This window comes from Lissotriton helveticus, chromosome 7, assembly GCF_964261635.1.
Source record: "Lissotriton helveticus chromosome 7, aLisHel1.1, whole genome shotgun sequence".
NCBI lineage: Eukaryota > Metazoa > Chordata > Amphibia > Caudata > Salamandridae > Lissotriton > Lissotriton helveticus.
In genome coordinates, this window is record NC_136068.1 from 1590731284 (window position 1) to 1590759129 (window position 27846).

At 46.4% G+C, this 27846-nt stretch overlaps 1 protein-coding gene across 5 annotated transcripts in view; it reads right to left on the reverse strand.

The window, feature by feature from the left end:
* LOC144770552 (kinesin-like protein KIF18B) overlaps positions 1–27846 on the reverse strand; it is a 411545-nt gene that overhangs the window by 277379 nt on the left and 106320 nt on the right. For all 5 annotated transcript variants that reach the window (XM_078655159.1, XM_078655158.1, XM_078655157.1 and 2 more), the window contains 2 exons: positions 7583–7740; positions 6956–7060 (listed from right to left, as the gene is read on the reverse strand). In XM_078655159.1, coding sequence (XP_078511285.1) covers positions 6956–7060; positions 7583–7740 — 263 coding nt within the window. The remainder of the gene's footprint in view (positions 1–6955; positions 7061–7582; positions 7741–27846) is intronic.

Sequence of the window (27846 nt, forward strand, 5' to 3'; positions counted from 1 at the left end):
ATAACATGTACGAATAAAGTCTTAAGAGGCAACTTGAGCTAACTGACCTGAGGGTTAAACTGGCAGATGAGAACATTGGTTTTCGAAAGGCCTCTATACACTTCGATTCCCTACCCAGAGGCGTGGTAGGAGAAGAGTTAGGGTAAATAATGCTAATTGAGGCTTGTACCACAACACTTTAAGGGGTGAGGTACTGGAATTGAAAAGAAGCTGCAAGTCCAAGTCACTGCGCGATTTACCGGTTTGCAGGAGGACAAGAACCAAGCTTTGCCCAAGTGCCAATTAAAGGTGCTCTGAGGAGGTCTGCACTGGCTGCAAAACTTTCATCAAGACATTAGTTTTCAACTCCACTGAAGGAAGTTGGAGTTCAAAGACTTGTGCAGTTCGCCTGGTAACCATGGCGAATGATGCAGATTCCACTGTGGAAGGTTCAGGTAGAGACCTGAGGCCAGTGTCAGGGGACGTATCAAGACCAGAGCCATCAAGGAGAACAAAAAATAAATGATTTCTCCTCATAAATTTGGGAATAATATTAGTTGCTGCCGTCATCATCATCCTCAATAATAATAATCATCAACACCACCACCACCATTATCTGGTTCAGCTTCAGAGAACCGTTGAGGTAGAGGAAGGGCTCCTTCACAGCCTGCATGGGTTGAGGTGACTTCGGCTGAGGTCTCGGAGGTCTGTGCAAACAATCGTCTCTTCATCCTACTTTGGTACTAACGTCAGCTCATGGGGAACCGCCGAGGATTTCGGTGTCTGGTGTGAAGTCCGAGGATGTAGATTTTGGGGACATGGGCACATTTTTGACGCGGAACTTTCTGTCACTGATAGAACAAGCATTTTCAATGCAATAGGTCTCGCATTTGCGAGAGTTTGAGATATTGGCATTGTAAATGGCAATGCCTTTTATTTGTGTTTTGAAAACCTGCAAGGTGTGCATAAACAAGCACTTTGTACTTCTAGTCATTGCTTATGCGAAGCAAGGCTGGCATTAACTACGCCTCTTTTACTGCCAGCCTTGCTACTCAAAAGCAAGGACTACAAGTACAAAGTGCGTTTATGCACCACTTGCAGGTCAGCAAAACTCCTAGATAAAAGACATTGTCATTTACAATGGCAATGTGAGACCAATTTCATTGCAAATGCTTATTAGAAAACGTACCTAGGGCCAGGAGCTGACGCAACAACCAAAATGCCCATGGAATGCAGAAGGAAGTGCCTATGGTTTTACTCATGTTTTACCACTATGCAAGTCACAAAACTCAGAACCAGGAGTTTTGTCAAACTGCATCATTTCATTTTTGTGTGGTTAATACGAAATTTGAGCATTTGATGTAAAAAATGTGCCCCAAAAATCTGTTTGTGCCAGACTGGCAATTAGCCGCCTACTCGGATAAAAGTCCTAGGTAACACAAAACTTAGAAGGCAAATATCCATCGTCAAAGACAACGAGCCCTACCAATTTATCCGAAATGGAGGACACCAATAGGATTCTCCAACGGAATCGATCCAAATAAGCAGTACATGACAAGTGTAAGCCGCCAATAAGTTTATGGTTGAATAGGTTATTCCCAACACGCTCGTCTTTCATAATTTTTCTGTCTCCTTTGACTTTGAAAGCAAAAAAATACAAGCATTGGCATAGCCAATAGGTCTCGCCTTTGGGACTTTTTAAGTGTTTAGAAATGATGTTGTTGCACCAAGGATATTGTGCTGCATAACTAAATACTTATAAAGGTCCCGAAAGCGAGACCTATTAGCTATGCCAATGCTTGTTAAAGAGGGTATGTATGTTCTAACTGCCTGTTCTGTATTTCTCTGTTGAGGAGCGCTGTCATACTGTCCGCTCGCATGAAGTAGAATTTTAGTCCTTCTTCTATTTTCGTGAAATGTCCCGGTGTTTGGCTTTAAAATTCTAGTCACCCTATCCCTACTTTGCTTTTCGTGCTTTGAGCTTCTTCCTTTACCTTTCGTTTCTAAATGTTCATTTACTGCTCTAACCTAGCTGTCTAACATGTTAGAGCAGTAAATTAGACAAGGGCCCTTCCTGCCCAAGGCTACTCTCTGACGAGGGACAGTATGCCACACGGAGACAAAGACATTCCGCCCACAGCTGCAGTTGTACGCGGCTCTCTCAACATGCCCAGAGGCTGGGTTCGCCCGTGAGCTACCCTTGCACTATGCCTTGGACTATGTTGCCTGCTGCCGAAGGTGTTGGCAATTGTTGGTGGCACCGCTCTCGAAGGGCAAATTTGCCCATCTACTGAGGGCTGCAGTGGGCCCTACCAGGCAGCCCTTCTCCTCTGCCTGCCCCCTCACCTCGTTCTTTCACAAATATGGCGATGGGGTTTTGGCAGCTTGGCCCCAGGTGCACAGGCCCAACAGCCAGAGCGAGCCAGCTGATGATGACGTAAGGGCACTTGAAGGGCATCTTAAGCATTTAGAACGCAGCAGGCCGCAGGCAAGGAGCAGCTCGAGATTTCCTCTATCTGCTCTGTAAAATAAGACTACGGTGGGAGGCACATCTGTGTTGTGTTATTGTATGGTAGTCCTCCTTACTCAAAGCGCCGGGACACTCTTTTTGAGTAGCCGCGCGCGATACAAAAATAAATATAACATAACATAACATAACATCCCTCAATGGGGGACGGGGGCACCAGGTGATTGTCCCCATCAGAGACCACTGAATCGGAGGGGTGGGGAATTTGTAACCTCCTCCTGCGCACTCCAGATGAAGTCTAGGATAGGAGTGTGGGAGGTGCTAAGTGCTGCCCTTGAGGATTGAGCCAGCGGCAAGCTGAGGCGGCCCTCCTAGCTCCTTGCTGTGTGCTCCCCTGCCCGAGTTCTTGCTGTTCACCCAGCCCTGCGGAGACCCTCAGGAGATCCCCAGGGGTGGGCCAGTATCAATAGTTGAAGAACTATTGAAGGCTTGACACAACCTTAGGCTATCAAGGTTAGTCTGCACCCGCAGCACGAGCGCCACTATCGATCCCAGTCTAACCCCATCTAACCACTACTCTCTAGCCAACAATCAAATACTCTTTCCAGTGAAGGGAAGGATTTGGTGGAGCAATCTAAGAGTGACAATGTCCACTGATTTGGAGGACATAAGATATGGGAGGACAAGGGTCACTCCAACAAAAATGAGGCACAAGGGGAGATGTCTTAGCGCGCCAGAAAATAATGGCATTCCTAAGACCACATTCACAATGGCACGGAAGCCCCAGTGGGGCAACGGCCCACTTTGTCCCCATTACTAGTTGAATTTGCAAGAACAACAGCCAAGCTCCCTGACTACATTTAATTTCTTTAAAAATCCAATGGATGCACTACTCTCACACAACAGGGAATCAAGAGGCCTACAATCATACAGCCTCATTCCCTCCCATAGTTGTTCATCAACTGGATCGCTCCAAAGACGACCTAAGGTTACAGAAATCAACAGTGCAAAAGAATAAGTCCCTTCAAATGGGAAAAATGTGCCATATAAAGTATGGAAGCAAGAGATAAGCGACCGACTCTGGCTTTAGGCAACTCCATAGCGGTGTTCTGCAATGGAAATAACAGGGTCGGGTGCAACATGGGCACTCACAGCAAACACAATGAAAAGATCTCCATTCGGCATTTCTACCACAAAAAGACCTTATGACATGTAGTTTAAGTCAAGCAGCCAGAAGAAAGGAAGGGTCACCTAGTCACTGCTGAGTTGCACCATGTGCTAACACAAACAGCAACAGTACCAGAGCTCACATCCTCCTCTCCAGAATACCAGGATAGTAAAGAGTGGAACGGATGCTCCCTTGTAAAACCTTCTTGGATCCTAGACCAGCCTACCAACAAAATAACAATACCTTCTAGTCAGAAAAGGAGGGTGGGGTCTTCTGTTCTTGAAAGATCACTAACTCATTCATTAGAAACTACTCCTATTACAGGAACAGAGCCCGCTCGATCTGACGCAACGGTCCCTCGGGTTTCACCTATCTTCCTACCGGACCAGTGAAGAATCAACCTAGAAGACTGCCACAGCTCATCAACACGACATAAGGAAGGGCAAAGGGACACTTAGTGTACTCTGGTACACTTAATTGAATCAGTTGTTAATGCACTAACCTACCAGTCAAATAAGCTTGATCTATGGGTGGATATCCTTAACACGATGACTATGTAGGTCACAGCAATTGACTAAAATAGGCGGTCTAAACTCGCTGACAACGCATGCGCAGTCTGATGCAGGTCAACCTGTCTTAGCATGTGCATGTGGTCTGGTGAGTTACAAACTTGTATGCTTATCTGCCACCTTAGCCACAGTGTTTACAGAAATAAAGCTCCATTGAAACCCAGGACGCTAGGTAACTCATGAAACCTCTGCACAAAATGTTCTGAGCAGTTCCAGGAGGCCTAAAAAAAATGCTCGCTATCAGAGTAGTGTAATTCCTCAGGTATCCCCAGGACGGTTGCACTCAGTGCTGTCATCTACTCTTCAACCTATTGGAATAGCACTTCCAACAAAAAAAAGAAACGCAGAAAGGCTCACAATAAACAGCCTACAAAAGGAGTGCCAACTGTACCACATGAACGGATATACTCTATCGTCAGACCTGCCACTTAGAACAAAGCTACAGTCAAAGACTCACCAGCTGAAGGGGTTGTATGAGACCTAGAAGGGAAATTGTCTGGCAGAACTATTCATGACAAAATAGACGACAGCAAGATGGACTCGATCAAAGCCACTCATGGACAAAAGAAACCTTCAACTTCAAGAACTAACCAATCAGTAAAGCAGGTAGCTCAAGAGCCTTTGACAGAGTCAGCTAGCATAGAGAATCTAGATAAGTGAAAATCTGCCCGGTCCTCAATCCTCTCAAGTAGGCCCATGGCCACCTCAAAAGGTAGAATGCAGGATTAAGTATCTGTATCAAGCAATCAATAGAGAAAGACAGCAGAATAATCTGTCGCCAACGGGCTCTCCATTTGCCCTAAAGAGTGTGACAGAGTCCTCTGCTACCATCAGATCCGACCCTCTGCTAACTATTACATTTATACCCATCTTAGAGGATAGAATGCCACCGGGCAAAAAAATAGAATTAAGGGACCGCAAAACATGATAGCAGCTATGCAAATGAACTTTTACTCCACTATATAAATCAAGTGGGCCGTTTGATATTATTAACAGAGGCACAATGCTCTGTATGCTCCCCCAAAAACTTTTTATGGCACATCAAAACAAAAGACAGTTACAACATCACTTTCTGCTGCAGCACTACACCCAACACGGAAGAATCCACCATAATCACCTAGGCAAATCAATCACTTACCGAGCAGGTTTGGAAGGGGAAACTGACTTTTGGGAAATGGGGCATGGAGTTATCACGGGACCAGGATGCTTCATATCGTCAAATCCTAATGCCTAGTCACCCAATCGAAGGCGCTCTCTCACAACTTCACCTAGAATAAAGAGCTCACAAGAAACTTTGGCTCGACTCCACGGTCAGACTCAAACTGCGTCAGTCCTGAGAGGGGAAAGAAGTCAATCAACGTCATCAGCAAGTCCCAAGGCTAACATCAGTGGCAGTAATGATGACATGAAGTGGTCTCTCAGTCAAGTTCCAAATGATTGAGCCTGGCTCCAGAGTATGCTACAATGAAATACGAACATTTGACAAGAAAAACCTTCACCAGAACCGGGAAAGAAAAATGTATGACTTACTCTTCTTTGCTTATACAAAGTCCTTCCATCTAGCAATTCTGCAAACAACTTGGACATTGGTCCCCCTGGACATAACAGCATTCCTAGGATTCGACAAACATGTGGAAAAAACTCATTTGATAGGATGACCTGTTGGTGACCTATCTATCTATGCTGCAGCTGAAATTAACACCAAAATAGAAGATCTAACAAGCCGTGAGAGTGCACATCCCGAAACCGGAAGTTCGGGAGAGTCACGCCTGTCGTGGGGCGGGACTTCAGTCTTCTGCGAGAAGCCCGCGCCCACGGAGAGGATGGCAAAGGAGCAGTGGGGACGCAGGGCTCCCATGCCGGAGGGAGAGCCCCGCGGTGGCAGCAGAAGTCAGGAGTGGCGGCTGAGGCCGCTGATGCGGTAAGTGGGGCTGAGTTGTGGGAGGGAGAGGGCTTGGGGAGCGTCTGTGTGTATATGTGTGTGTATGTGTGTGTGCTTCTGGGTGTGTGTTTGTGTGTGTGTGCGCGCGTGTGTGCGTGGGGGGGCGGCGGTGCATGTGTGTGTATGTGCGTCTGTGTGTGTGTGCGTGGGGGGGCGGCGGCGTGTGTGTGTATGTGTGTGTGCGTCTGTGTGTGTGTGTGTGCGCGTTGGGGGGTGGCGGCGGTGTGTGTGTATGTGTGTCTGTGTGTGCGCGCGTGCCTTCGGCCGGCCTAAGTAACGCTGTGTGTGCGTGTGCGTGTGCGTGTGTGCGTAAGCGCGTCCACGGACCGTAATTGGCTCGTGCACCAGTGTATACCACTTGGGAGGCTAAACAACAACAATAGGTCTCGCTGGCGACAACGCCAGGCGAGACCTAAAAATGAGGAAGCAAGCTCTGGATCTGCATCGAAAGTGGTGGAAAGAAAGGAACTGATGTGGACACGCAGGGGTGGAGTTTATATGTGGCAGACGCATAGCCACACAATGCCACTTACTAGGGCACAAGGAAACTGCAGGGAAAATCTTCAGATCCAATATAGAGCCTGGGGGTATTCACAAGTAGAAGAATCTGCAGTTAGAAGTACCCATCAGAAATGTGACTCACTATGCCTCAGACCAATTCACCGATCCAATGGGGCATTTATTGACTTTGCTGTACACAAGACTGCTTTTGTATGCATACAGTCTCAGAAAACAAAGTAAGTGGCTATCAAACTCTCTCTCACAAACCACAATCATTCTCTGTAGTGCACCGAATCAGAAGTCTCATCCTACCAGCAATCAAAACATACCTGGTGGAGTGAAAGACCTTGCACAACAACCCCTTTTTGAGGGTCTTCCCGAATGGCAAGGAACCCCTTCGGCTGCAACAAGTCCTGGATCTGTTCATTATATACCTGAAACCGAAAGAGTGCAGGAATCCGTTATCTGAAGCCACAAACTGCAAGAGGCATTGGGGAGCTGGCAAATGTCCACTCATGAGTGAATCCATGTATCAGAATGAAGAAAGCATATGGGAAGTGAATCCATGTATCAGAATGAAGAAAGCATATGGGAATGGCCATAAGTGAAAACAAGAAAAGAAGCATCCAAAAAGGGGAATACCCACAAATGAAAAAAAGAAAAGGAGTATCCAAATAGCCAACCAAGTGGGGAGTGGATGGCTAATCTGGTGTTCTCCCTCTGCCCTCCACCCACCCAATGTGAAGAATGGTAAATATTTTATGAGGGGGGAATTGGGTGGAATTGAGAAGAGCTAAAAACCAAATCCAAACACTATATCACACAAAAAAGCACAGAAACCCCCAATCACCCCAAGTAGTAAAATTGCCATAACTCTTTATTGTTTCCGGTTTTAAGGAATCATGTCTGAGTTTTCCAGACAATGTTTGCATACATTTGTGCAGCTCTTAACATACCTCCAGATAGGAGATTAGAACCTCACAGAGTTTCTCTTCCTTGATTTCCTCGATTCGGCGGTACAACTCAACCATGGTCAGGAACATGACACCTGGGTCCATCTCAGTACCCAGCATTGTGTGGGTCTTGCCAGCGCCTGTCGCTCCGTAAGCAAACACTACAAGGGCAAAAACAAGCACACACAATGATGGGATGAAGAGCATCAGCATTATAATGAAACTTATAAGCAGATGTAATAGATGGAAACTGAAGAGTGACAGCGCTGACAAAGAACACTATGAAGAGCATCACAAACCAGCACAAATTAGGGACTGTAGATAAGATAAGTAGTCGTGTTTGAGAGTAGTATACACAAAAACAATCAATAAAAATCACAGATCAAGGTGCAAATTTCCTTCTAACCCCCAAGCCCACCCAAGAAATGTTGCGGCCGCTACTGAGATAACCGGCAAGGTGCTAGTGCAAATTAATCTTAGTGTAACCTTGCTTTCCCTTGTGCCTAGCATTTTGCACATTGCTATTAGCCAGACACGTCGGGGGTTGAATAAGCCCTACAGACAAAGAGAAGATAGGCAATGGTTTCTACACCATTTTTGCAAGCCGGGCAAAAACTGGAATTGGCTTCAGCCCATCTGCCCGTTAATGATCTTACTGGGAGTGACCCTACTCTGAGCTGGAAAAAAACAATCACCCTTAAAGAAAACAGTGCCATTCAAACAGCAAACATAATATGGGCTCATGCAGAAGCAGAATATACAACAATTCATATAAATACACACATAATACAGTTAAAACACCCAAACAAGGGGGCGTGGCCAACTGCCGACCATGATGGCAGCTTAAAGCGGGAGCTCTCGCAGGCTACACGGCCCGCTTCAAATATCCGTAATTCCATCCGTCATTTTGCCCGCTCGAAGGAGCGACACTGGCTCAGGGACCCAAGCGGCGCAACCTTTTTCAGCCCCGGTGAAAATCGGACGCCGGGAACTGCTCCGTTCCGCGCCGACGTGCTGGGGCCTGTGCCTGCCTGGCTGCACCGACCTAAGGTAGCTGGTGAGCCCGGGCGGAAGTTCGTCCTTCTCGGCCCGGACGTGGTGGCGGCGGACGGCCGCCGCCGCACTCTGACTCGGAGGCTGACCGACCATACCACTGGTCTGGAACGTGCCCCCGGTGTGGACTGGGGGTACTGCTGGGACTGGGACTGCCCGTAATCCTTCCTGAAGGCAACGAGGCTCTCGGTGGGGTCGTGAACCTCCCTGGGTCCCGGACGGCGCCATCTTGCAGAGACCGGACGGCTGGACGCGCCGTTCTTGCGCCTGGGTGCGACGCTCTGCACTGAGGAGCCCTCCCTTATACCTGGGGGGTCGCTACTCTGAGGCTAACCACACACTGGCGAGGGGGATAATCGGAACCCCAAATAACCTGGCAGGGGGCATCATTGAATAGCGCTCTACTTGCGCGGACAATCCAGCGTTAGTGAAGCAGTAGCAGGGCACGAGGAAGGACGGTAAGGAGCCATAGGGGGCCCACCGGCGGGAACCGACTGTGACCACATCGCAACGCCGCACCTGCTCGCACCACGATCTACAGGGGGTGCAGACTCATCCTCACAGCGGACGGCGTTAACGCTTCCCAAAGACCGGTAGTGACATCTCCGAGATCTGTGGGGGATACAAGGCGCCCCTTAACACTGGTGCGGCACCCGATCGCTTGCCAGATATCTGCGGGGATTGAACGGCTTATGGGCTGAGGGCTGACCCTACAACCGGATACATTTACCTCCATAGTCGCCACGCAGCGATGGCCGGCAAGAACAATAGAAGTGCGTCAACGCAGGCGAAACTGGACAAATTTGCGTTCAACCATCAGGGACCACCCCAGAATGGCGGCCGCCATTCTGCTGGAGTGCCTACTGAGATGGGAGGTGCTCCCAAGGTGACATTAGAGGACGTTATGAAGACCCTCACTGAGGTCAAAACGACAGTGGGCTCCATCTCCTCCGAGGTCACTCTGCTTCGGGCGGACTTCCAGAAAATGGCGGAGAGGGTGTCGCAAGTGGAGGTGGTAACCAAATCGCTCGTTGAGGACACCTCAGAACTACAGGGTGCCATGGAGCGCATGGAGAAGGTCACGAAGCAGCTACAGGAGAAGCTTGATGACCAGGAAGGGCGCTCCAGGAGAAACAACGTCCGCATCCTAGGCCTGCCGGAATCGGAGGGTAAAGCAGCAATGGACCTATACGTTGAGGACCTAATCAAAAACCAGCTGAAACCTAAAGGTCTGTCCCATTTCTTTTCTGTTGAGAGGGCGCACCGTGTTCCTGGTGGAACGGCCAAACCGGGCGCCGCTCCGAGGCCTGTACTTGCCAGGTTGTTCAATTTCAGGGACAGGGACGCAATCCTACAAGCTGCGAGGATCTCCCCGCCTGTGAAAATCCAGAACTCAACTTTGGCCTTCTTTCCGGACTACACAGCGGAGGTGGCCAGGCGTAGGAAGTCATTCACGGAGGTCAAGAAAGCACTGCGCGACAGAGGCCTACAGTACTCCATGCTTTTCCCCGCCAAATTGCGAGTTGTGGCCGAAGGAAAAGCGTGGTTCTTTGACATGCCAGAGGTGGCTAGAGACTGGCTTGATGGCTGGAGACAGGCGGGCCGACCTCAACGCACGCACCGCGACAGACAACGACAGCGCAGCGGCGGGCCACCGGACCGACCGTCAAGGAGCCCCGTGCACGAAGAAGGAGCGACGGCACTAGACTCAGATCTTGAAAGGGACCCACTTGATTCTGGACAGCCTGTGCGGGGCTGACTTGCTTGGACTGCTTGAGGGTCAGCCTGCTATAGCCATTGGGACCTTGAAGCTGGTGGAGCTGAGTAGGGCGGGCACTGGCCGATGCCTGTGGGGGTCTCACCACCCCACGAGCAAGTAAGGTGGATAGGGATGGGATTAAGCACTCTGCCAAGTTGGGGATACGGGCGGGAATTCCGTGGGGCAGGGGAGCAGGGAGGGGGGAAGGGGGTAAAGTTTTAATGTTTGTCTTTTTGGTTTTGGTCATCACACATTTCACACGTTCTGAAGTCACTCTAGATCGGGGCATACTCCTCGCCCTCAGCACACCAGTCATCGACACTTTGCTGCCAATAATCTCGAACCGGTCTCATGGCTGACTTAATTCAGGATCCACCCGCTGGGAATGCCGCGGTAACGGTGGGGGTACCCCCTCTGCGCATGCTCACATGGAACGTCAGGGGACTGGGTGACAAAATAAAGAGGGGACTGGTGCTGCAGGCCATTAAACGGCAGAGCCCGGATGTGGTATTACTCCAGGAAACACACCTTACAGGGTCCACGTGCAAAGCGTTTGATCGGCGCGGATACAAGATGGTAACGCACGCAGATTTCACTTCAGGGTCCAGGGGGACAGGGATACTGCTGAGAAAGTCTTCGCCCTTCATACTCACACACCATACTACTGACGACCAGGGGTGCTTCGCAGCGATACAGGGTCAATGGGAGGGTAGACCACTTAATGTGGTATCGGTGTACGTCCCCCCGGCACTACACTCCGTGACATTGCCTGCACTGGGTAAATTTCTGCTAGACCTCCCTGAGGGTGACACTATCATTGGGGGGGACCTGAATGCCATCGTAGACTCTGCGTTAGACGCCTTTCCCGCTAGAGCGCGCTCTAGAGGACTTTCACCTCTTCCTGAATTCCTGGATGCGTTGGGCATTGTTGATATATGGCGACATTTGCACCCCACGGCGACCCAATACACCTTCTACTCTACGGTCCACAATAGCCTATCTCGCATTGACTATTTTCTGTTCCTGGGGGGAGGATTGGGCATGGTTGACAAGATAGACATTTTGCCGAGGGGCATATCTGACCACTCACCGGTCGCTCTCACCCTCGCTACTAGGGAACAAAAAACCGCACGGCTATACCCCATTTACCCAAATTACCTGAAGGTCCCTAAAGTTCGACGGAAATTGAAACTAGTGACGACACAATACTTTGCAGAAAACAGTGGCTCGGTGACCTCACCGTCGATTCTGTGGGAAGCCTACAAGGCCGTCCTGCGAGGGGCGGCGATAGCGGCCATTACGGGACACAAGCGTGATTCCCGGAAGGAACTCGCGGAACTAGAAATGGCACTCCGCACTGCTAATGCGGCACACATGACGGACCCTTCCCCGAGCGCGACACACGCGCTGCAGTTGCGACAGCGGCAATACCAGGCACACCTGAGAATGACAGAGAAGGGCTATATGGCGAATACTGCACATAGAATTTACGACGTAGGAGACAAGGCGGGGAGAATGTTGGCATGGTTAGATAGAAGAGAGGGAGGCGCAAGAGGGATTCCAAGACTCATTAATACTGATGGCCACGTCCTAACGCACCCGGAGGACATAGTACGAGCTTTGGCATGTCATTTTCACGCCATATATACACCGGAACGTGTTGTCACTGCACAAATGGCGGCGGAGTCGCTGGCGACCATTGCCCTCCCCGGCTTACCGCCGGAGGCTGCGCAGGAGTTGGAGGTGGATCCTTCTGAGGAAGAAATCCAGTCGGCGATTCACTCGCTGCAATCAGGCAAAGCATTGGGACCTAATGGGTTGCCGGTGGAATGGTATAAATCGATGGCCACCGAAATTAGTGGTCCCCTGCTAGACATGTATTTGGATAGTAGGGAACGGGCTGAACTGCCACTAGATCAACGTACGGCCACGATTGTAGCTATACCTAAACCAGGTAAACCCCCGGACGAATGTACCTCATATCGCCCGATATCATTGTTAAATATAGAAGCCAAAATCCTGGCCAAACTTCTGGCCAACCGCCTGATGCCACATCTGAGCTCCCTGATACACCCCGACCAGTCGGGCTTTCTACCCCATCGGAGCACGGCGCTAAATCTCAGGAGGGTTCATGGAGTGTTGGCGAGGTCACACCTTCTCACCGAAAGAGCGGTGATCCTTTCACTAGACGCGAAAATGGCTTTCGATCTAGTGGAATGGGAGTACCTCTTCGAGGTGCTCGCTCGTATGGGCTTCGGGTCGAAATATATCTCCTGGATACGACTGCTTTACACTAATCCAGTGGCGCAGGTGGTGTCCAATGGCCACATCTCGCCGGCGTTCCCGTTGAGCCGGGGAACCAGGCAGGGGTGCCCTCTATCGCCCCTGCTCTTTGCGTTGGTGCTTGAGCCTTTAGCTATCCTGATCAGACACACGCCCTTGTTTAGGGGCATTCAGTGGGAGGAGGGATGGGAAGACAAGATCTCCCTATATGCCGATGATATGCTCGTCTACATGGTCGACCCTGATGACGGCATCCCAGCCCTTTTGGACATTTGTAACGCGCAAGGGGCGACTTCAGGCTATACCCTTAACTGGTCGAAGTCGGTGCTCTTTACATTGAGGGGTCCGGCGCCGAGGCTGCCGGTCGGCTGCCCTCTATCGGCGCCGGTGACCTCCTTCAAATACTTGGGCATTGTCATTGTGCACTCGGTGCCGGATTTCTTCGCTAACAACCTAAAGCCTCCCCTGGACCGCCTGCGCGCTGACGTAAAGCACTGGGCGACCCTGCCCCTCACCCTCCTGGGGCGCGCAGCCTTATTCAAGATGATGGCACTCCCCAGATTTCTGTATATACTGGAAAACACCCCACATGTTGTCCCTACACGATACTTCACACAGATTGCGGCGTTGGTCTCCAATCTCCTCTGGAGCAATGGTACAGCGCGAATAGCCTACGACAAGTTGGTAAAAAGTTGGTATGAGGGAGGGATCGCGCTTCCCAACGTTCAGATGTATTACTGGGCGGCTCAGCTTAAGGTAGTTAATCAATGGGTTCATGCCCCGAGAAATGACCCGGCATACAGGGCAGACTGGGCGCAATTGGGGACAGATTCCATGCTATCGGTACTGTATAATAAACCGCGGCTTAAACACCTGCATGGCCCGACACAGCATACAGCAACCCTTTGGCACATGGCACAGACACGCCTGGGCTGGGCGGGCAGGCTTACCAAAATGACGCCACTGTGGGACGCGAAGTCACTGGGTAACCTTAGAGCATGCAAGGGGTTCACTCAGTGGGATCTGATAGGTATCTCCACGGTGGGGGACCTTTGGGACAACGACACAGTGATACCATTCACGCAACTTCAACAACAATATGACCTCAGACCCACTGAAACGTTCCGTTATGTCCAGATTAGACACGCACTGCTGCGAGCGATCCCACAGGGCACTGATCTGCCGGACTCCTCGCCGCTGGAGGACAGGCTGCTGACAGAATATATGCAACAGAGCGCCACATCCCTCACCTACAAGAAACTAATCAACAACTTACCAGATCCCACGACAAAACTTAAGGACCGGTGGGAGGGTGAGATAGGTGCGATGGACGAATCAGAGTGGAATGCGGCCTTGGCTTCTCCAAAAGAAGTAGGCATCTCGGCCAAATTTCGACTGGTTCAATTAAAAATTTTACATCGCATATACTACACCAGGACACTACTCCATAAAATACACAGAGCACCCACTCCCTTTTGCTTGCGGGGTTGCGGGGAAGAGGGAACACTGTTCCACACACTCTGGGACTGCCCCAAAATACAGGGATACTGGACACGGGTATTACGCACCATATCCCAGACACTTCAGGTTTCCACCTTGCCAGACCCGCGTAAATGTCTTCTAAATATATGGGACCCCAACGATCTTAACAGATACGGTATCATATGGGCCACACTTGCCATAACAGTGGCAAAACGTGATATTGCACAGAAATGGGGGGCTCTGGAATTGCCCACTGTGGACAGATGGGCCGAACACATGGACATCCTCATGGTCACGGAACGTACTGTATATGTCCTTCGAGCTGCTCCCAAGAAATGGAACAAGGTGTGGACAGCCTGGAATGCTTATAGGGGGGACATTTGTGAGCTTTTACCTCAGGGAGAGGACCTTGACTCTGAGGAGGAGGAGGAGTGATGGAGGGGACTACGACATTATGTTACTCTGTACTAATTATGTCAGCGAGATGAGGAGATTACAACTAGTTCAGATATTGGGCAGTGAAACGTGTTGGGGAGAGGAGAATTCTGAGTTCTAAATGGAATGTGATGACACTAAGTTGGGTTATGGGGGGGAACTGTTTATTATAGGTTGCTAGATATTTTTGGCGGGTGGGACATCGTGGAAGTACTACTTGACATGTTGAACACTACTGGTCTTATGTACTGGATGTGCGAACATCATATGCAGAATTGCGCCAGGCGAATTGAGATTGTGATGTAACAAACTTGCTACAGCCTATGATTCTGATTTGAAGTCGTATACACGTCTATGCAGACTGTATGTATCATTTTCACTGATTGCACCACCTTTATACTAATAAAAGATATTTATAAAAAAAAAAAAAAACACCCAAACAAGAATACCCTCAGAAACAACAAACACTGGCAAAGCCATCAGGTCTTGCCTAAGAGAGCTATTGGCTTTGTCAATGTTTTGTAGTCATGTTGTACAGCAGCGCAACAAAGTAAAAATAAAGCTACGTTAACTTCCTGCAGTCAAAGTAGGTCTGAGTACCATCATAAAGCATGTAAGATAGTTCAGCAGGTTGGATGCCTGCAGTAGGCATTTATGTGTAACATGTAAACCACTGGTTCAAAATCCTGTATTTTGTGTCTTTAAGGCTAAACAAATGAGAATGATTTAGAATTGTAAACCTTGTGCATATGTCGTCGCATACTAAATAAACAAGGCGCCAGCCATCTCCACTCTCTGATCCAAGCCTACATACCTACCTGCAACCTTCGATCCTCTGATGCGACACTGGAAACAATCCTCAAGAATATGAAATTGAGAATGGGAGCAAGATAGTTTGCCTATGTAGGTGCTAAATTATGGAATTCTCCTCCGTTTGCCCTCAGAGATCCCCCCCTTTGAAACTAAAATGCTTTTATGTATCTCTGTGGAATTGCTATATTTTCCATTTCTTCCTGACTTGAGACATCAGATTTGAACTTGCAGCTCAACCTTGCATCCCTCCCAGTCCCTCACTTTTTACCTGGATTTGTAAGGGTTAATATAGAGAGCAAGAGGGCACATGCTTTACCCCAGATGCGGCTTGTATGGTTTGGATGAAAAACGCATGCTAATTCCAGTCGTAATACCAAAAAGCGTTTGAGTGTTTCTACAGTGCCTACCATGTCACTGAATGGAAGCTTTAAAGCGCACTCTCCATGAACGTGCCTGGATGCTTACAAGTGGTTTGCTGATAGGAGCACAAGTGAATGCTTTCTAGGCTAGCATTGTGGAACAAAATATACTGTTACCAACATTCAGACACACCTTTACATGGAAAAGACCTTTCTTTGCCCGGCATTACTGACAAGGATGCAGGGGCAAATTAATTCAGAGGATAAAGCCCTGATCAAACCAAAGGCAGCTACCCAATGGAGAAGGAGTAGTTGGGAGATGGAAAAAGGATGTAGTGCTATGGGCAGAGCTGCTGACTTTGGAAATGAAAAACTAGATTAGAGTCTCTGCGTCGGCGCAACATCACGTGATTCTGGGCAAATCACTTAATTTCCCTTGCCTAAAAAAAAAAGCATGAATGTGTAATGTAATTGGGGCTCATGTAAGGCGCTCCAATACCTTTAGGTCAGGTTGCGTTTGCGTTATATAAAAATGCCAAAAGAAGAAATTGTACCTCAATCACAGCAGAAGCACCGTACGGACACTATTTAAGATAAATCCATCTGTACTTGCTCCATGCTCGAGACAAAGAAAAGGAAGTGACGCCTTGCAAGTGCTGCTGATATAGCAGGCAGCAAAGAAGAATGACAATGATGCCAACACGTGGTTAGTAATAAGCAGGCTAAACGCTCCTTTTTAGAGTTTTATTTTTTAGATCACACCAAGTGACAGCACGTGCGTGCTGTGCTGCATTCAGGCAGGACCTAAATACACACAGAACTTACTCAAACAGAAGACATGTGAAGACGCAGACAGCAGAACACGTTCAAGCAGAGACTAGGAAAGTGAAGATCAAAGCTATGTACAGTGCAAAATACCACTCAAAAACGGAAAAGTCGAAGTAGAGAAAAGGGAAAGTGATCTTGATTCATCAGTAACATCACAGTGCTCTATCAAAAGCAGGTTCAAGAGATGAAGTAGGCTTTTGGGCTTTTGGGACAGTGAGATAATTCCCTTAAAGTCAAACCCTTCTCTGACAGTATTGTGAAGGGTTTCAGTGAATTGCAATATTTCAGTGTGTCCTGAAAAGAACAAAGTCTAAACATTGTTTACAGACAAAACTCACTTGCTTGTGTTTCACCATCAACAAGAACGTAGCCGCACTTGTGAATCAGTGTTCAAAACTATAACTATTAACAAACAAGAAATTCTTATTCAGTAAAGTTCACTTAAGCTTAAAATGCAACTGCAGGATCAAAAACAAGGCGAAAACTAGCCAAATTTAGCATATCCCCAAGAATGGGCTCACGGAAAAACAGAGAACGGCGATTTATGTAGGTATGAGAAAGCTTTCAAAAATCTATTGCACTCCTGATGACTAGAATATAGATGCTGAAATATGAATGTTTCAGTTGAATATTTTGTTGCTCCTTAGCTTTATTGATCGTTATTATCAGTGATACCACACACACTGTAAATAAACATCAATACAGCTGTAGGAGAGAGCAAGTACGATGCGAGAAATGCAAAAATCGTCGACCGAATCGTTTCCGGGTCCGAACCGCTCCGTACACCTCGTCCGTAGGCAAACCGTGCTGTGCAATGGAGACAAATTCCAAACAAGCCAGTACGATGCACGCGTCTGGACAGTCAGATCGAGCCAAAGTTTCCGGCTCGCAAAACGTCAGGGAAGCTGCCATGGGGGTCCGCGTCGGACCCCCTATTATCCGCAGCCTTACGAATGGGACACAGGGGAAGACCCAAGGGTCTGTCCTAAAACCCGCATGTACGGTGCTGATGGCACAGACATGTACCCACTGTAGGGGGCGCCTTTGTGCGAGACGTACTCATTCAGTCAATGGGAGCTCATGTACGCGTCATACGACCGCCTCCCATTGACTTCTATGGGAGTCTGACCGAACCCAGTCCGGCAGCATCTGGCCGCATCGTACTCACTCAGTCGGAAAACACTCCGGATCCGGCTCGGTCGGAGAGCTTTCCGATCGAGATCGGAATCGCCCCCTAAATAGAAGAAATAAAGCCAACTACCTTGCAACTAATATTTAGTTGCATTGGTAACCAAGGAGAATTATATTCCTAAATTAATGATGATGTAATCTACTCCACTTCAAAACCCAAAGGGTCCAATACTTTCATTTCATTTTTCACTATAATGTTGGGATGGCATTTTTGGATCAAGTTGTGTGGCTTTATATGACTCAAACTAACAATTAGCTCCATGTCTTTGCAAAGCCACTGGCAATCCACATCTTTCCAAAGTGATCTGGTCATACAAATAAAACCTACTCGGCAAAATCCAGGTTTCACTAGGACTCTTTATGAACAAAAATCAATGTAATAAATCCATATTTTTACCACACCAGGCGCTACTGCTGCTAGTGCTCTGCCCTAAAACTGAAAGACATTTTTATTTTTGATAGACATATTTGGCACTTACCAAAGTTATAATTGTGCACAAAAGGGTTGAACAGATGCACACAGTTTAAATACAGGCATACCTTCAAGACTGAAGGAGACATTTTCCCCCACTTGCATCTGAAAAACACATGTTAATCTAGTAGCTAGAGAGGCCAGAGTGTAAGCGTAACTTGGACTAAAACATTTAAATAAGTTAGCTTTAAGAAAAATAATACAAATATCAGATTTACAGTATTTAAGTAAATGGGCAGGGCAATATCAATGGAAATATTAGATTTTGGTTATCTACAATGTCATTTTACTCGTAGCTTCCCAACAGTGTTAAAACAAGCATTTGCAAAGCAATAGGTCTCGCATTACTGAAAGTTTGAGCTATTGGCTTTGCAAATAATAATGCTTGTTATGGGTGATGTTGGGTGTTTAAGGTGCTGAGAATTTATGTTTGGTACATTATTTGCTCTTTAGTATGATGTGGTACCATCATTCAACATAAAATGTAATAATATTGTAGTTCACCGATTTATGCTGTATAGGTCTTCAACTGGCATACTATACTGCTGACAGTCTACTTTCTTTTATATGAAGAAAAAATAAAGCATCGTCAATGAAAGTTTCTCCTTTGTCCAGAATTGTTTTAGACGTGTGTAATTTGCTGAATTTTTTTTTTGCCCATCAGATTTATTCACGGACGGTCCTCTTTCAGAGAGACAATTGCACCCGAAGTGGAAGGACTGCTGATTGGTTAGTAGTTATTTGCCAGAGCTGGATTTGCTCGTCTCCAAGAACGTGCTAAAGAAAGGCTGTGCTGTATATAGTGAATTGAAGTTGCTGTCAATAGACCTTCATCCCGCCCCAATCTGGTGCACTTCAGTGGAAGAGTCAGGCTGCAGCGGCCTTTTCATATACTAAGAGTACGCTCACGGATTTGTCAATCACTTAGCGGGAAGCAGAAAGACACCCTCGCAGGAAAAGCTATCAAGGATTCATGCACAGCCTCAATATTAATGCTAATGATGTTAAAAAGTGTGGACGCAGCCCAGGGGGCAGTGGAGAGCTTCAGAGAGCAAGCCGGATACATATCCCGCACGTAGAAGGTGTGCACGTGCCTTAACAATGAGACAACATTCACTCTGAGGAGCAGGAATACAGTCTAAATTGGTAGAAAGACTGTCAAGAAGTGGACTTCGAGGGCATTTCAGAACTGCACCAGTGAGCGAGAAAGTCTGAGGAACAGGGGTGGGTCGGTGTGGGAAACTGAGCATTGATTAGAATCATGGCTGCACAGCTTGGCATATCTGCGAAACTGAGTGGCTTTTCGGTCTAGGGTCGCACCTATGACATGCTTTCAATTCAAGTTTTTTTAGAAGTTATCGGAGTTTCACAAAGAACACTACTGGGTGATCAGAGAAAATGCTTATAACTTCCCTTCATCAAAGTTCTCTCGATGATCTTTGTGGCTTTTTATGATCTATGTTGGCCTCTGGCCAAAGTATCCTCTAGGCATGGCCTGTTGTCTTCTTTGAGAAATTAGTGCAGGGCATGGCCTTCAGCATAAGTTTAATGTGCCCTATGGGGTATGCCCTCATTCACCCTCTCCCAATCAAGTCACAGAAGTTGTGGAACCAAAGTCTGAGTTGATTGGTCACTCTACATGGGGTCTAGGACCTTAAATATCAGGAAATACTACAATTGCAAAGAAACAAACTTGTAATCCTTTGGCATAAATTCAATCCCATGTGACAATGGTCCACTGTCCATTTTTAGTTATTTCTTTAGTGTATACGTCTCCAAGATCAGCTGTTACCATTTATTTAAAAATATACATAGATTAGGCTTTCGGTGTGCACAGAAGAGTATTCCACTTCATGCTAATGGCTGTTTGAGGTCTCATTCCAACCTCTAAACTGTCTTATCTTCTATAAACATTCTGTACAGAAATCAGATTTTGCTACTTTTCCACCAGCCTTGGCAAAGTCAATAGTTCTGGCTTTAAAGTGCTAGACTGCATATTTTGCATGCAGGAATGCTAACAGAGTTTGTAGAGCCTACATCGATCCTGTCACTTTCCACAATGTGATTTTCGATGATGAAGTGCAAGGGTATGGGGATAGCTGTTTAGCTCCTGGAGATAACACAGGTGCAATCATTATATTGAGTCATCAATGGTGTTGTGGTTCATTAGGGAGTGGGCATTCAAGGTGGCAGAGCAGTGGGATATATTGTAAGTTTAAATTGTGTTTCCTTGTTTACAGTCAGTCATATGTAATGCTGTTGGGACTTTTTTTTAAACCAATAAAATGTGTCACAAAAATAAAAATCATCCTCTGATTCATCTTCACCAGGGTGACTCATGTTACACTGAATCTCATTCTCCCCCCACCCCCAAACTATATGGTCTATGTTTCACACAACTTACAGTCACGTATTAACAGACGAGCTGCCTCAGTTGATGGTGTTTACTTGTCTGGGGCAGAAAGCCCGACTCAGGAGGATGTTGTAACGTACTCCCCAGCCCGGGAGTTTACAAATGAATACGCCACACACGGTTCGCTATAACAGACATCCTTTATTCCTCAGCCTACGATCACACACACTGCATTCTCATTACGTCATAACCGTTATTAACCACATCTTCACACCAAGTTTATTTTTTCTCTCGAATATGATATTATTGTTATTATCGCTCTGCTTGCTGTAATTTTGTAAAGCATTTTGATACTCGCAAGAGTCATGTGCGCGCTATAAAAATATATATATGTTAGTATCTGTACTAGTATATAAAACACAACGCTTGTTTCAAACAGTAGTGCTCACTTATATGGAGTGAATATTTACCCCTGAGATATGACTCAAATATTAGAGAAATAATTGGCAATTCAGAATTAAATGCAGAGACTTCCTTCGAGTCCACAAAGTAATTTAGATCACCACTCAGCAAAGCTTGGTCATCAAGGAATTGTTTCAGAATTTCATCGAGTTCTAGCTTAACTTTACTTAACACTTATTTGATAGAAGAACATGTGCCTGGTAAGCGAAAATTGATCCCCAGTAGGTCCTTCCACTCCTTAGCATTCACACTCATCCCTATAATAAAAACAGCTGTAAATTTAACTTTACTACATTAACGCTGTGGGCTATTATTTAGTGCAAACAATAATCTCTCCTCTTGGTCCACCTCAGAACACTGAGTGGCATTTTATCATAATGGAAACAACCTCAGAAGAACAACAGTTTCAAAGGTATACGCTTCCTGGAGCAACACCGACATCAAAATTGACAAATAAATTAACAAACTCACTTTGTGTCACGCTTCGGGTAATCCAAGTGTATTGAACTCCAGTACCATTATAGGTCTTACCAGGATCATTGGTTGGAGCACCCCTAAAAACCACTCCCAAAATTACAAATCTGACAAGCAGGAAAAAGCATCTGTAACTGATTAAGTACCACCCCCACCACATTATCGGCTCCATAGCAGTCTCACAAACTATAATTCTAGGATAACTTCACTATTAACATCTAATATCCTGGGCGTATCCCCATTCTTGTGTGGCTTAGTTGCCCCATTCGCCCCCTTTAAGATGCTATTGATAATTCAAAACATTCTGATCAAGGTCTATCAATGTGCCTGGCGTATGTTGGGAGCAATAACATCTTTTCAGCTTTGGCTACATAACAGGCATGGAGGCAGCCCAACATAGCAAAAAGTCTAACAAGATTCCTCGATTTCCTTAATAGACGGAAAACAAATTACCCATGATTTCAAAGCTGCTGTACTATGATTTACAACAACTAAATTCGCACCTTAAGGGTAACCACTCTTGATTGAGGTATCCAATTGTTTTAAATATCCCTCTTAGAATTTCTGCTTACACAGGAACCTTCCCTTCCTAATTCTCGTGCTACCTAAATGAAGAGTGTCTATGAGGTGGGGATGTGGCCCAGCACCAGAGGTTTCGGAATGGCTCCATGAGGTTGCACACTTTAATGAACAATTGGAGACATAGTGGTCGCTAATGCCACCTCCAAGCAGACCCAATAGCCTCAGTGTGACAATATTTAATGCACCGTGAAAAACATGCAGACCGCTGCCCCATGACAATGACCCTAGCTGTACGAACACGAAGTGAGAGGACATGCACGCGCAGACTATTCGGGCACTGTTGATGAATACAAGGGAGCCTGAACCACAAAGTAACTAAATGTGCGATCACGTGACTGTCCTCTCCACACGGTATGAAAATATTTAGCAGCAAAATGTATTACGGTACAACACACTCTTGTTAAGGAAACATTTGCATGTTTAAAAATAATGTAACTTTTTTTTTTTAGTCTGCTTGGAATTAAAGGGGCTTGCTGAGACCGGCCAACAAAAAGCAGATCAGTGGGTACAACCCGTCCTGTGGGTGTCACTGCACTCTGCTGAAATGTTAGGAAATCAGAAGAGCAGCACAGCAAGCCAGGGTTAGTGGATCATTGGTCTACTGCCCTTGCCCTCATCAGACGCCCCCGACACGTCAGGCGCCTGCTCTGCAGGTGACACCGAACTCATCAGGCTCGGGTTGCCTGCTCTCTCCTCAGGCTGTAGCTTCTCTTATCTGTTCCTTAAACTCCCCCCTAGTCACAGCAGGCGGACTGACTTTCCCTGCTCACATGTTTCCTTGCACTCATTACTACCGGTCTTTCTTCTCGTACTCAGGTTGTTCTTCCATGCCTCACAGAGTCTGTCACCCTGTTCATTCATTGCAGCTTCTATGCCCCTCTTCTTCAACTCATGCAGCCTCCCCCACCCTCACGAGGCTCACTTGCTCCCTCCACCCTCTCTTGCTCACTCTGTCCCTTCACTCATCCCACCACTTTTTATCATGCTTTCTACACATGTTCCCCGTCATTTATCCTCTCAATCTCACCCCGTCCTTTCCCTCACCACAGGCTTGCCACTTCTCGTTCCTTCTCTGCCATGCTGTTCACTCAACAAAAGCTCTATCTCTCCTCTCTTTGTCCCGCTGTTCCTCCCTAATTCACAGCCTGGCTCTGCATTCTCCTCATCCTTTCCCTCTTTTCATCACAGGGTCTCCATACCTACTCTCCTTGTAATGTTATGATGTATTATATTATGTTTTATTGACATATAGCTCACTAATCACCTGAGAGGATGCCTAGGTGCTTGTGCAGGTATGTGGACCCCAAATGCTGCCCCTTTCTCTCCATCCCTGCACTCTACGGTGACTTTACCAACAAACCCGCATCGGGTGTTTGTGGTTGTGTGCTTCCTTTCATGTGGCAAAAGCCAGCAGACCAAGTCCTTTCACCTTCTGCCAGATGTCACCCAGTCATAATGACTCGTAATAATGATGTGAGCATCCCCGGCCAGTAAAGAAATATAATTGCTTAATATGTACGGATCTGCAGAGAATATACTTTCATAAAGAACAAGTGTAGTCAGGAAACCAAACTTTCCGTGGGACGGGACTTCCGTCTTCTGAAGTCCCGCGCACGCGCCCACGGAGTGCCTGAGAGCGGGGCTCCCATGCTCGAGGGAGAGCCCCGCGGAGGCTGCATAAGTCCAGAATGGCGGTAAGTGGGGCTTAGTTGTAGGGGGAGGAGGGTGCGCTTGTGTGTGTGTGTGTATGTGTGCGGCGGCGGTGGGGGGGCGGGGGTCTCTGTATGTGTGTGTGTGTGCGTGTAGGTGCGCTGGTGTGTGTGTGTGTGCGGCGGGGGGTCTCTGTGTGTGTGTGTGTGTGTGTGTAGGTGCGCTGGTGTGTGTGTGTGTGCGCGCGGCGGCGGGGGGGGGGCTCTGTATGTGTGTGTACCTGTCTGTTTGAACAACCTGCCGGAATCGGAGCGCGTGTTCACGCGCGCGACCTGATCCGATTCCGGCAGGCTACGTGCGCGTGCCAGTCTCTTGTCCAAGTCCTTTTACTCCTTGAAAGCTGACACAATCGCAATAGGCTCGCTTTGCGACCAGGGGCTTCGCCCCTGAAATCGCAGCGAGACCTAAAAAACTCATTCAACGGTGGCGGTCTCATTGGAACATAATAGGAGTCCGAGGCAGGCAGGCCTCCTTGAAGAAAATGTGACAACAGGAGCGAGCCTCCCACCAAAAGCACATGAGTCCTGAACAAGCCATAAACAGGGTTTCCTCCATTAGGATTCTACCAGCAGGTAACAGCCTTAGGCCTCATGTCTCTACATGGAACGAATGAGTAGACAGGCAGGGATGCGGACAGCCTGACGAAGGCCTCAGACCTGTATGGGCTTTAAATGCAGGTGAAAACATGTTGGCATATAACGGGGGCAATTGAGTCGTTGTAACTCACATACACCCCACAAACCTCCACCCCCTTTTTTATTATGTTTTAATCCATGTCAAAGGTATCCAAATAATAAAGAGCATCTCCTCTGGTATACCCTGACTCAGTTACTATTTTCTACTGGATCCCTGCTTTATAATCCAGTAACAACTATTATAAGAACTCCAATTTTTGGTAAAGATCGCCCTGGTGTGGATAGGCACAGATGATGAAACATGCCACTATCTAGTGGGTGAGGCATTTACTCCAAAATATTTAGATTTCCCCAGGACCTTACTCTTGCTATTTCAGCCTTGTTGCCATTTTATGAAAATGAGGATGCAACAAGTTTCCCTACCTTCTCACTGTCCTCTCAGAACGGAAAGCAAAGAACTAATTTCGCGGGACAAACTGTGGTTCACACATCATTGTCCAGTATTACACCTAACTTCCTTTGGAGCTAAAGCAGCCAATAGGCCAGCTCAAATAATAAAAGCTGAAAAACATAAAAACTTGGCTGTACCCACAACTTTCTCCGTGAAAGAAAGGATTGGTTGTCCTCAAAACTAGTTTGCATTTCATCCCACAGACGGTGCGGACTGGTACTGTGACTGAAAGAATTCCTATCTGCCAGATAAAGCATCAGTTTTGTCTTTAAACCCCGGGACAGTAAAGTTGTTTGAGGAGCTATGGAAGCTTGGCTCTTGCTGACTCATAAGGACAGAAGGGTGCAGGACCTGTCAAGAAGGGTGGTGCGTTGTGGAACGGACACTATTAGTTATTTTTAACTAACTTGGCTTAGGACCTTACACGTTCTTTCCAGTTTTAATGGTATTGTTGTTTTTCTCAGATGTTGAACATGGACTAAAAACATTTCAATGAGGAGTTTTACTGCATTAACTAGCTAAAACGTCAGTAAGCTATTAATCCCTTAAAAGAATTGACAAAATAGGAGCCACATTCCTTGGGATTTGTGAGAGCTTAGTTACATCACATATCAGGATTGTACTCCTTCCCTCCGACCTTAACAATCCAGACAATTCGGACACTAAATACTTATCCACCTGAATAGGATATAAAATATATAACCAAATGTATAACCAATCAGACTTCCAAGACATAAAACTGGATGATTCACATAGAATACTCAATTAATGGATAAATGGACAAATAGTAAGTGGGCATACATTTGAAATCTGATGGGTCTTAATACCAAGACTGGTGAAAGAACTTTAAATAATGGGTATCCTCGAGTCCTTTCAAAATCACTGAGGGTCTGCATCTTGATGCTTATACTAATATCTCTCTTACAACGCCTTGCTATTTTCCGCTAAATATCCTTTCACAGCGCAATAAAGTACGTCTGAAAACGTAATCTAAATTCCATAATTCAATATACAACACATTATCTGCTGTGTGTGAAGGCTTAACCTATATGCAGTCTACAGCAATATTATCTGAAACAATGCTGTCCATAATATAATTTCAAATGTAAGTATGCACTTATGTTTAAGTGTTGTAAAATGCTATATTAGTAAAACGCCTTACCTGAAGACAATCACAATACTGAAGTAGTCAACAAATGTCGAAATAATAATCAACTATGCTCACTTCATTATATTAAGAAGTACTCTGTTCAAGGAATGTTTCCGGTGTCAGTGTTGTGAAAGTTATTCTTTCTATGCCAATCAGTTGGTTCCCTGGAGCCACCCTCTTAAGCCGTTGGAGTGGTGTAAGGTCTTACAAACAAACATTTCATCACCACTTGCTGCTACTTGGCACCTACTTCGATAGGGGAGGAGGATGGAATGAATATTTCCGTAGCGCGTGGGCATTTTATGCCACTGCCGATTATCCCTGGAAAAGAAGCAGAAATCTAACTGTGAATATCTCTGGCTCCAAACAGACTGCTATCCAAGAGGTCTGAGTGCACTTGCTTAGTAAGCTGCTATTCTTTCTCAGTTGTTCATGGGCTGAAACATATGTGCGGCCTACTTGTGAATTTTGCATTGAAAAGGTGTTTCACAGAACACATCCACTCAGAGCAGCGATTTTACCAATGTACAGAAAAAGATGATGACATTATCAACTAGTGACAAGTTGCAAGTGTCACCACAACGCTTCTGCCAGCAAGGCATTGCACTGTCGTAGGGAGCCAACATATGCAATGTTCCATGCTAGTAGGAGTTGGCACACGACAAGGCATTTATTTATAAGGACAAAGACATTTAGATCAGAAATGTACATAGTACTGATGCAGGTACACAGGTAATGAATGTTGGGATCTTTGCATAGTAGGTCGATGCAGAAAGATCTATGCAGACTCTTTTAGCTTAGAGAAATAGATAACTGGAAACCTTTCCTATCACTAATTACAAGCACAGAAAAAGCATATATGCAGCATTCGACTTAAATCAGAGTTGGCGATTGCCCAGCTTGTATTTCTTCTGTTACAGCAAATGTCATTCCAGTGCAATTTTGAAATCTTGGAGTGAATCGGTAACACAAATGACAGTATGGAGTTCCAGCGACGGGGCTTACCAGGTAGAAGGCTCTGAACTTGAAGGCAGCATAGGGTGATTTAGGTGTTGTCAACAAATGTGATTTGCAGACTTAAGGATTTAAGTTGGTGTGTAGAGTTATAGCTTGTTATAGATAGGGGCATTTTGTTTGATTTCAATATTAATTATTTGTAAAAGGACCTATTCTGTGCAATGAGCCAACCTGTAGAAATGGGCCATATTTATGTGTACCCCTGGCTTTTGCCTTTGCTGTTTTGCTGGCTGTAGAACTCTGTGTACTTTACCCCTGCTAATCAGCAGTAGAACGTCTCTACTACCCCTTTAAACACAATGAAATTGGTATAACCCTGATTGGCATATTTAACTTAACTGTAAGTCCCTAGTGAGGGTACACAGGGCCTGCAAGTTAAATATCACTAGCGGACTGAAGCTCCCTTTGAGCTAGCCACTATAGTAAAAATGCAAACATGACAGTAAACCTACCATTTGTAGCCTGACTGTTGCAGTTTTAAACTGCAGATTAGACCTGTCAAAATAACCCCCTAGAAAGGTCAAACGTTTCCTATAAAATAAATATGTCACCCCCAAGTAGGACTTATTGCTCATAAGACAGGGTGCATGGTATTTATGTTCAACATGTTCTTCTACTGGAAAAAATACAGCAAAAGCTATTTTCACTGTAGCAGGCTGGCTGTTTGATAGGAAAACACTGGGTTACAGAATTACATTCAATAATGCTAACTTCAATTATAAAAAAGATAGAAAAATAATTAAACTAATATTTTAATA